At 36.8% G+C, this 11,230-nt stretch overlaps 1 protein-coding gene across 2 annotated transcripts in view; it reads left to right on the top strand.

Annotated features, from left to right (window-relative positions):
- Positions 1-11,230, top strand: part of Rab6a (RAB6A, member RAS oncogene family) — a 63,859-nt gene that overhangs the window by 36,180 nt on the left and 16,449 nt on the right. The window contains exons 2-5 of one of the 2 annotated variants that reach the window (XM_013014120.1): positions 2,548-2,606; positions 5,388-5,441; positions 7,750-7,855; positions 10,086-10,197. In XM_013014120.1, coding sequence (XP_012869574.1) covers positions 2,548-2,606; positions 5,388-5,441; positions 7,750-7,855; positions 10,086-10,197 — 331 coding nt within the window. Of the gene's footprint in view, positions 1-2,547; positions 2,607-5,387; positions 5,442-7,578; positions 7,685-7,749; positions 7,856-10,085; positions 10,198-11,230 lie in introns of both variants that reach the window. The other variant, XM_013014122.1, reaches the window with a different exon arrangement.

The following is an 11,230-nucleotide window of genomic DNA, read 5'->3' as shown; positions in this document are numbered from 1 at the left end:
GCTCAAGGCTAGCACTCTACCACTTGAACCAAAGCACCACTTCCAGCTAGCACTCTACCACTTGAACCAAAGCACCACTTCCAGCTTTTTCTGCTTATGTGGTGCTGAGGAATCGAACCCAGAGCCTCATGTATGCACTGTACCACTGAGCCACCTTCCCAGCCCTGGTGTATCCTTTAGTTAGATTTTCTTGATTTTTCACTATGCAGAGTGGTATGTTATATTCAATTTAAATGTCTTGTATGTCTTCTTAGTTTAATTTATTTTTTTATTGTGAAAATACTGTACAGAGGGGTTACAATTACATGGGCAAGATAACAAGTACATTTCTTATCAAGCATTGTAGCCTCCTCCTTTGTTTCCCCTTCCCATCCCTTTCCCCCCTTTCCCCCCCAATCCAATCCTCCCCACTCCCCCCCAACCCCCCCACCAAAGTTGTAAAGTTCATTTTCGACATTAATTTTATTTTGGAAAATAAAGAATATGAAAATTTATATTTGTTTGCCTCTAGTCTAGAAATGTAATGATTTTTGTATTTTGACCTTCTACATGAGACCAAATTTTTCTTCGTTTTCTTTGCTGTTTATTTTATTTCATTTTGGGAGAGGGGATCAGTACTGATTAAACTCAGAATCTTGTGCTTTTGCCCTGGTCATCTTCTGACTGTGAAATTCTTAACCTCCACGTCCCAAGTAGCTGGGATTGCAGGTTATATACCTCCCCATTTAGCTTTATTTTGAGACAAGATGTCTTATTAACCCTTGCACAAACTGGTCTTGACCCCATGGGTCCTTCTGTCATCTTCTCTCTGCCTCCCAAGTGTCTAGGATTACAAGCATGAGCCACCACACCTGGGTTTCTTCATACATGGTTTTCATATCATACATGAAAAGAGGGACATGTAAAGCCCAGGATCTAGTCTCTAAAAATTGATTGAAATAAAATCTTAATCATTGTATAATATGAATATCTGGGTATGGTTTTTATTCTCTCAATTTTTTAAAAGATATCTATTTACCCATTCTCTTTGTAATTGATGGGATTTCTTTTATTTGTTTTATTGAGCCTGTCAAGCTATTGGAAACTAGAAAAATAATTAGATATAATATATGTTGCTTTTGGGAATGTATTCATTAGTAAGGAAATTACAAGTGTTTATTTTTGACCTTTTGCTTATTTCCCTAAAAACACTGATAAATAAAATTATTGATCTTTGAGACAGACAATTGAAAAGATCTGATCTGATTCTGCAGTAAGTTTGTAAACAACTTCTCACATCTCTCTTATATAGTCTAGGATTTTTTTTTTTTTTTTTTGAGTCTGGTTGTGGGGCCCTCTGGGCCTGGGCACTGTCCCTCAGCTCTTCAGCTCAAGGCTAGCACTCTACCACTTGAGCCACAGCGCCACTTCCAGCTTTTTTCTTTTTGTTTATGTGGTGCTGAGGAATCGAACTCAGGGCCTCAGGCATACAAGGCAAGTGCTTTACCACTGAGCCACCTTCACAGCCCTAGTCTAGGATTTTTTGTTTGTTTTTGTTGTCCATTGTGGAGCTTGAACTCAGGGCTTGGGCACTGTCTCTGAGTCCTTTTGCTCAGGGTTAGCACTCTACCACTTTGCTTTTTTTTGGTGGTTAATTTGAGACAAGAGTTGATGGATTTTCTTGCTCTGGCTGGCTTTGAATAGCAATCCTCAAGATCTCAGCCTCCTAAGTAGCTAGGAATACAGGTGTGAGCCACCAGTGCCTGGCTGTAACCTAGTGCTTTAAATGATTGTTCCCTTCATTCCTCTCTTTTGTCAGGGTCCAAATAAGTGTTCTGCTTGTCCTCTTGTGAATCAACATATTTGTTTTCCTCTATTCGGTCTTTATTTTCCTCAATTTGTGTGTGTGTGTGTGTGTGTGTGAGAGAGAGAGAGAGAGCGCGAGTGAGCGCAGGATGGGGGGGGGGGGAGAATCAGTCGATCCTGGGGCTTGAACTCAGGACCTAGGAGCTGTCCTGAGTTTTGTTTTGTTTTGTTTTGTTCAATTTTCACTCTACCACTTGAGCCATAGCTCTACTTCTGGCTTTTTTGGTGCTTAATTGAAGGTAAGAGTCACATAGACCTTCTTGCCCAAACTGGCCTTGAACTATGATCCTCAGTCTCAGCCTTCTGATTACAGGTGTAAGCAACCAACATAGCTCTTAACTACTTTACCTATATTCTTATTAATCTCAAGATATTATTGTGTGTTTTTAGAAAAAATTACGTTGGCAAACTTGGTGCTAGATAATTTTTAATTACCACTGCAGATATTTTTTTTTCAGTTTTCATTTTTTATTGTGAAAATACTGTACAGAGGGGTTACAATTAGATGGGCAAGATAATGAGTACATTTCTTATCAAGCATTGTAGCCTCCTCCTTTGTTTCCCCTTCCCGTCCCTTCCCAGCCTCCCCCCGCCCCCCTGCAGATATTTTTCTATTGCATTTAGTCTTAAATTTTCTGTAGAATTGCCTAAGAACCCACTGACATTTTTCACTGAGCAAATCTCTTTTTCTTTTCATTTCAGTTGGAAAGACATCTTTGATCACCAGATTCATGTATGACAGTTTTGACAACACCTATCAGGTATTTTGTTGTTGCCAAGTTATTAGTTGTGGTTTGTTACAAATAATTCTCAAAGTATTTAAAAAGTTTATATACCTGTAGTAATGGATGTAAGAACAAGATTATAACATCTGTAAAATGCTGTATAATACTTAGTAGAAATGATTTTTACCCATTGATCTTCAGTCTTACTCAATTTTGTTGTCTTTCAAACTCTATTGAAAGATTCTTTAAAATTATCAGGTGCCAGGTGCCAGTGGCTCAAGCCTATAATCCTAGCTACTCACGAGGCTGAGATCTGACAAAGCCAGTCTGTGAGACTCTTACCTCCAATAAACCACTCAGAAAACTGGAGGTGGAGCTGTGGCTCAAGTGGTAGAGCACTAGCTTTGAGCTGAAGAGCTGAGGGACAGTACCCAGGCCCAGAGTTCAAGCCTCTGGACCAACCCCCCTCCCCCCCAAAAAAATCATCAGGTAGGGAATTAGAAGTAATAAAAAAAATTCCCTCATAAAGAATACCTACAGGTGTTGTTTTCTTTAATATTTTGATCTACACTTGAAGTCAAGAATAAATGAGTAATGAAATTAGAAATTACTAGCATAATCAAATTTGGGAAATTCACAAGTAGGTAGAATTCTGTAATTCACTTCTAAATAATGAATATGAAGTATTAAATCACAAGGGAAATTAGAAAATATTGAGCTGAATACAAAAAGAAAACACAGCTAAATTCTACATTTATGAAGTTGATTTTGATAAAAATGCCAAATCAATTCAGTTAAAAGCAGTCCTTTTTTATGATGTTAGACAAATTGGATATCCACTTGTGAAATTATAAATTTAGGCTTTTTATTCCATATACAAAAATTAAAAGTAGATTATAATCTTAAATATTAGGATTTTTAGAAGAAATTTTAAAGGAAAACATCTTTGTGCTCTTGACTTAAAAATAATTTTTTACACAAAATCGAAAGCATGTAATATGAAAAGAAATTTTTTTTGAGAGAGATTTGTCCTTAATTTTACCCTTATTGAGCTTTATATAAGTTGGAGGTAGTATGAGGCTAGAGATTATGAATTTGGGGAGAATTGATTGCCTTCTCTGGGAAGGAAATACGTTCCATGAAATAAGTAGGCCGAACAGCTAGAGAACCTGCCAAGTTTGCTTCAGGAAGCCTACCCATCTCATGGCTTTCAAGCTAACTCTTGGCCCTGCCCAGCTACTCTCTTTAACTCTTCTTCCTTAGTCAGCCCTTCCCTGTTCTTTCCTTCCCTTTAGTGTTCTCTTTCCTGGATTCTCATAAAGACATAAAACATAAAATACAAATAAGATTTGGGCTGGAAAAAAAATTCAAAAACATGATCCTTAAAGAAAGGAATTGGTAAATTGAACTTTATTAAAACTCTTAGACTTTAAAAGACTCCATTATGAAAATGGATATAGTCCATTAATTTTGCAAAATTCTCTGTTGGAAGAAGCCAAAATGAGAATCTCATTTGCACTGAGTGATAGCTAAACATTCTACTTATTCTGAAATTAAGAATTAACAGGAAAGATGTATCTGTCCAACCTTTTCTTGTGAAAAGTGTCCTTTGGGATAGCCAAATAACTCAGCTTGGTAAATTTTGTGTAGAGTTTTATTTAGTAAACTCTACCTCCTCCTCCTCTTCCTCCTCCTCCTCCCCCTCCTTCCCCCTCCTCTTCCTCCCCCCTCCTCTTCCTCCTCCTCCTCTTCTTCCTTCCTTCATCCTCCTTCTCTTCCTCTTTCTCCTCCTCCTTCCTCTTCCTTTCTCCTCCCTCCTCCTCCTCCCTCCTCCTCTTCCTCCTCCTCCTCCTTCCTCCTCCTTCTTTCTTCTTCCTTCTTATTCCTCCTCCTCCTTCTTTCTTCTCTTCTTCTTCCAGTCCTGGGGCCAGAACTCAATCTTTTGCCAAAATTCAAGGCCTAGGTACTGTCTTGTGCCATTTGTCACAGCTCCATTTCTGGCTTTTTGCTGGTTAATTGGAGATAAGAGTCTCACAGACTTTGCTGCCTGGGCTGGTTTGAATAGTGATACTCAGATCTCGGCCTCCTGAGTAGCTAGGATTACCAGCATGGACCACCAATGCCTGATAGAAAATTGACTTTTTGTATATCAAACGAGATAATTGATTTAGGTAACTCCTATCAATCAACATTAAACCCATCATGTGAAAAGATAATGGGGATAGCTAGGCACCAGTGGCTCACGCTTGAGTAGCCAGTGGCTACTCAGGAGGCTGAGATCTGAGAATCATGGTTCAAAGCTAGCCCAGGTAGGAAAGTCCGAGACTTATGTCCAATAAACACTAGGACAAGTGACCTAGACAGAATAACAGTTTGCATCAGCAATATTTATAAAATTGTTACTGGGGCTACTAAAACCCTTCTGACTGGGAAGCACTGAGAAATTTAAACAAACACAAAATTTCAATATTCAAATACAAATATGTAAACTGTATTTCTCATCGTCTTGTTATCTGCAAAATGAGAAAAACAGGGATGAAAATAATTTACCCTTTAGGGGGAAAAGATTATCCTTTAGGAATGTTGTAGTTACAATTCACATATGATCAAGTAAAGATCCTGAAACAATTTCTAACATGGAATAGCAAGTGTTTAGTACATCAAAGCCATTATCACTGAAAATATTGTCATTTTTACTTGACTATGTATATGTGTTCATTCATTATTTCTTCCATATTCATAAATCCCATTTGTACTCTAAACTTGTGGCTATCATAAAACTATTTTTGTTAACTTCTATTTTGTTTCATTCTACAGGCAACTATTGGCATTGACTTTTTATCAAAAACAATGTACTTAGAGGATCGAACAGTGAGTAATATTTTGGTGTACAATTTTATGCAATAATTCAGGTTCAAAAACTGGTCAAAGCTATAATCCATGATTGTCATCTTCAGAAGTACTTTTTTTGTTACTGAAGTTAGATCTTTTGGAAAACTGTTATTGCAGAGTAAGTTACTTGTTCTTAGTACTATTATTATTATTATTATTATTTTTAATCTCTAAGTGAGATCCAAAGTGGGAGAGAAAGCCAAGGGTTTGTGTTTGTGTTTTCTTTTTTTTTTTTTACTAAAATCCTGATGTCTCTTGTTTTGTTAAACAAAACTTACCACCATGATTTGGAAAAATGACAACAGATAATTTTAAGAGTTAAATTTTAAAAAATTTCATGAAGAAATTAGAACTACATTAAAAATCTTTTGAGTGCTGTTCTTGATGCAGTTTGAAAGACTTCATTTGGGTGAGGGGATATGAGTAGGTTAGGACATCTGCCTAGTAAGTGCAGAAGGATATCAATATTTGGCTTTATTTCTACGATGCCAGGTTCCCTCCCCCCTCCCCCCCAAATTGTCTTATCAGGTCTAATTATGAATCCTTTTCAAGACTTTCTTAATATTCTATTATCCATAAGCTATTTCATAATTATTATGATTAAAGGAATATCTACTTTCTCATTTAATTTGATCTGATCTGTGGGTTTAAACATTAGCAACACCAAAAAGGAACATTTTATTTGAATATTATATATTTGTGAATTCAAATATACAGTTATATATTTGTGAATTCAGATATTTGTCAGAATAGGATTTGTGCCAATGTTAATAAGTGGAGAAAGTGTGCTTTTATTTTTATCATTTTGAGTGTTAACTTTAAATTAATTCTGTATTCAATTGCATTACTCCTTGAAGAGATTTCTGTCACATAAACAGTAAATAATTTAAATGTATTCTTTTGGAACCTGTACCCAAAAGGCACCATTATATTTCCAAATTTATTTCTTAAATGTGTGAATTTTTAAATATATATTTTGTTTTCATATGTAACCTACCATTTCTTAAAGTATGGAAACTGCTTTACAATGGTAAGAGAACTTGATACTTGTTTTCAGGTTTTTTTCTGTCATGTGATATGTGAAATTTGTGTAAGATTAGAAAAAATATTTTCACATTTTGTTGTATTATCTATTATGTTCAGGAAGAAAATTTTAATAGAAACACAAACATAGTAGTCAATGACCAACAAAGAAGACTGATTTTAGCTTCGGAGAGGTTTTCAAAGAAATATTCCTAGTCCTCACCAGTGGCTCACGCCTGTAATCCAAGCTACTCAAGAGGCTGAGATCTGAGGATTGGGGTTCAAAATCAGCCCAGGCAGAAAAGTTCATGAGTCTCTCATCTCCACTTAACCACCAGAAAAATTGGAAGTGGCGCTGTGGCTCAAAGTGGTAGAGCACTAGCCTTGAAGGAAAAAACTCCGGGACAGCACCCAGGCCTTGAGTTCAAGCCCCATGACTGACAGAAAAAAGAAATATTAATACCTTTATTCTGATTTACCTTAGTTCCTTTTTTATGCTCAGTGTGTGAATATCAAGAGTCTGCTTTTTGTCTTCTAGAAGACATGGATTCAAAGTAGTTACAAGGAGAAAAAAGAAATCCTGTTTCTGATTTTCTGAAATCTTTTACAATAACATTTTTCAGTCATTTACCTTCAGAGCAAGAAAATTTTTAATATTGTTTCCTTTTGAAAAGAGGTTTTCGGGGCTGGGAAGGTGGCTCAGTGGTAGAGCGCTTGCCTTGCATGCCTGAGGCCCTGGGTTTGATTCCTCAGCATCACATAAGCAAAAAGAAAAAAGCCGGAAGTGGTGTTGTGGCTCAAGTGGTAGAGCACTAGCCTTGAGCTGAAGAGCTGAGGGACAGAGCCCAGGCCCAGACCCCACGACCGGACCCAAAAAAAAAAAAAAAGAGTTTTTCATCCATTGAAAAGAGTAATTTTCATCCTTCCCTGCAAACCTTTTACTTGAGTTGTCTTCCTACTACTCATCTTTCTCCTTTACAAAGGACATTGTCTCTCTTTTATTTAGTTTTTTTTTTTTAAGCATTAGGGTTTTTTTTATTGTTTGTTTTTTTGGTTTTGTTTTTTTTTTTATTTGTTTTTTCCCATCCCACAGATCAGGCTGCAGCTGTGGGATACTGCGGGTCAGGAACGTTTCCGTAGCCTCATTCCCAGTTACATCCGTGATTCTGCTGCAGCTGTAGTAGTTTACGATATCACAAGTAGGTATATTGTAATGGGTTGACCTTTCTTATTTTTTTGCTTGTTTGACTGATTTTGTTGTTAGGTACGGTTGCAATTATGGGACACTGCAGGTCAAGAGCGGTTCAGGAGCTTGATTCCTAGCTACATTCGTGACTCCACTGTGGCAGTTGTTGTTTATGATATCACAAGTGAGTGGGGGGGGAATTATGCATCTCTAATCTCCTTTCAACTTTTAGCTTAGCTGCATGTTCTTGTCTTGTGCTTGTTTTCCTTACTGGCATGTAAAAATAAGTTTTATCATAGTAAACTTTATCACAGACCAACTGGGTCAGAAGTATATCAATATTTGGCTATTTCTATGATGCAGGTTTTTCACCCCAGAAATTGTCTTTCAGGTCCAATTATGAATCCTTTTCAAGACTTTCTTACTATTCTGTTATCCGTAAGCTATCTCATAATTATTATGACTAAAGGAATATTTTTTTCATTTAATTTGATCTGATCTGAGATTTCTCTAAAATAACCTGCATTTAACTCTTACCAAGTTTTCCAAATTCTCCGTGGATTCTGTTGAGGCTATTAAAAGCTTCTACTAGCCAGCTTTTCTCTGCTTCCCTGTTCTAGCCATTCTCTGTCTATAGAGGAAGACAGAGAACCATAGCGTGCACTTTTTTATTAATCGTATTTATTTGAATCATATCTGGATTCTGTGACTGACTTAGTTTGTTGCTAACACATTACACTTTATTTCTAATAAAAATTTAAAATGGGCAATGAAACAAGTAATGGTCTTTTTCTTTTTCCCAAAGACTTAATAATGCCTTTCATCTTTTAAGTGACTGAATTTTCTGTGGAGCATTGGTACTAACAGTTGGTGCTCTCTGATTGAAATTGTCTTTATAGATTGGTTTATTATACACACACACATACACACACACACACAATTTTAAACATCATTCCATAGTGTCCCATAATTAATAAGAAAACAGATATATAACATCTTGGACTTCTTTGAGCTAGTAATATTATTGCTAGAAATTTTTGTGTATTTGCTCAATCAGAGGTCATAGCTACTTAACAGTAATTGCAGTGGCAAAATTAGAAGTTAAAAGATTGCATTTGAGAATTTTTCTTTCTTATTTTGAATAGGAGCTATATGCAGTCATTCTTCTCTTGCAGCTTTACTTTGGGTTGCTACTTTTTTTATGTGTTTATTATTGTGCATTGACCAGTTTTGTAGCTTTAAAAGGTTTGTGCTTACTTTAACGAAAGCGAGTGAAATTTGTATTTTCCTTACAATATTAGTGCATTGTTTCAATATCTACTTAAAAAACATTCTTAGAATCCAATCTTAGAAAAGATGAAGTTTGTTAGAACTAAGTATTGAAACAAACTAAGTTGAAGTGATCACAAACTGCATAAGCAATGCAAACACAGTGGTATTGAAAGTTGTTTAAAGGCTTTCAAATTTTCTGGTTGTGATGGGACTTACTGGCTGTCATACTTTTGGAAATGCTTTCTTTGTCATATTTGATATGTATAAGTGATCAAAAAAAGCATTGTGGCAATGTAACACCATATTATCTGTCATAACTGTCCTTAGATTTCATTCTGAATAGGGCCCATTGCTGTGTAGACAACAGCAATCTACACAGAGCTGCAGACTGTGGTCCAGTGGGCTGGGCTGGGACCTGGTTATGTGGACTTGTTTTGTCAATTTTTATCCTCTTTCTGAGTTATAAGTTTGATGTTTCTAGATTGTAATGCCCTGACTACCTGCCTCTCCCTGGTGTCCACTCTCAAGCTGGATTTCTGGGTTAGAGCTTTGTATTTCTGAATGAGCAGATAGAGCTCTGGTATTGTCCTGTCTCTAGTCCACTATCCTGGATCCCATCCCCTGTCCTTAGATTTCAAAGTGTTTTTCTTTTCTTTTCTTTTTTTTCTTTTTTTGGACCAGTTCTAGGGCTTGAACTTAGGGCCTGGGTGCTGTGCCTGAGCCTCTCTGTGCTCTACCACTTGAGCTACGGGGCCACCTCTGGCTTTTTCTGTTTAGGTGGTACTGAGGAATCAAACCCAGGGCTTCATGCATGCTGGGCAAGCACTCTGCCACTAAGCCACATTCTCAGCCCCTCAAATTTTTAAATTTTTTCCAACTATATATAGTACATTGTATTCATTTGGTTTTTGTCAAAAAATTTACATTAAAATGAACCTTGAGGATTTTTAAAATATAGATTTGTTTATATCACTTGACAGTTGCAATCAGATAAAATGGAGTTATGTTGTAGGCACATTAAAAGTGGGTTCTTAATGTGCTGTCCCCCTTTCAACTTCCAGGGGATTGTGGGAGAGTGGTGTCCTTTACTCGAGGAGACATTTTCAGTAACATTAATTCCTCTGTCCATCCTCCTATACCAGATGTTAACTCATTCCAGCAAACTACAAAGTGGATTGATGATGTCAGAACAGAAAGAGGAAGTGATGTTATCATCATGCTAGTAGGAAATAAAACAGATCTTGCTGACAAGAGGTATGGAGTGATTTTTGGTATTTTGATTACTGTGTTAAGAATTAGCTCATTTTTGTTTACTAAAGAAATTTTGAAAAGAGACATATTTAATCCCTTAGTTTACACAAGCCTTTACTGTGTGAATCTAAACAAGCATAAACATTCACCTCAGTTCTTTTTTTGTTGTTGATCATGGGGCTTGAACTCAAGGCCTGGATACCATCCCTGAGGTCTTTTACTCAAGTTAGCACTCTACCACTTTGAGCCAATCATGCAGTTTCCGGTTTTCTGGTGGTTAATTGGACATAAGAGTCTTACAGACTTTCCTGCCTGACTTTGAACCACAATCCTCAGATCTTAGCCTCCTGGGTAGCAGTATTACAGGTGTGAGCCACTGGTGCCCAACTCAATTAATTTCTTAAGAAAAAATTACTTTTATTTCATGTAAACCCATGAACAAATAACTCCTATGTGAGAATATTTATACCTGAAGCCAGTTAAGTATTAAAATTTTAATATTTATACTCAGGGTTTTTTGGGGTAGTTTTACCATATTTGGTGGTGGTGGTGGTGATGTGTTTGTGTTTAAAATTGTATAGTTGAATCAACCTCTGTAGCTGAACTGAATAGCTTGATTGTGATACTTTAGTAAAATGAGCAAAGCCATATTCAAGTCATATAATGTAAAAAAGTCTTAATATTCACTGTAGAATCCTTGGTTTTCTTCTTTTTCTTTTCTGTTACTTGTGGGGCTTGAATTCGGCTGTTGTCCCTGAGTTCTTTTTGTTCAAAGCTAGCACTCTACCACTTTGAGCCACAGCTTTACTTCCAAGTTTTGAATGGTTAATTGGAGGTAAGAGTCTCATAAGGGACTTTTCTGCCCAGGCTGGTTTCGAACTGCGATCCTTCTGAGTAGCTCGGATTACAGACATGAGCCACAAGTGGCTGGCCTGCTTTTAACATTCTTTGTGGGGGGTGTTTTGTTTGTTTCTTTGTTTTTGCCAGTCTTAGAGCTTGAACTCAGGGCCTGGGCACTATCCCTGAGATCCATTTG

The sequence above is a fragment of the Dipodomys ordii genome, unplaced genomic scaffold (assembly GCF_000151885.1).
Source record: "Dipodomys ordii isolate 6190 unplaced genomic scaffold, Dord_2.0 Scaffold22, whole genome shotgun sequence".
NCBI classification, from domain to species: domain Eukaryota; kingdom Metazoa; phylum Chordata; class Mammalia; order Rodentia; family Heteromyidae; genus Dipodomys; species Dipodomys ordii.
This window is presented reverse-complemented; position numbering and strand designations above follow the sequence as displayed.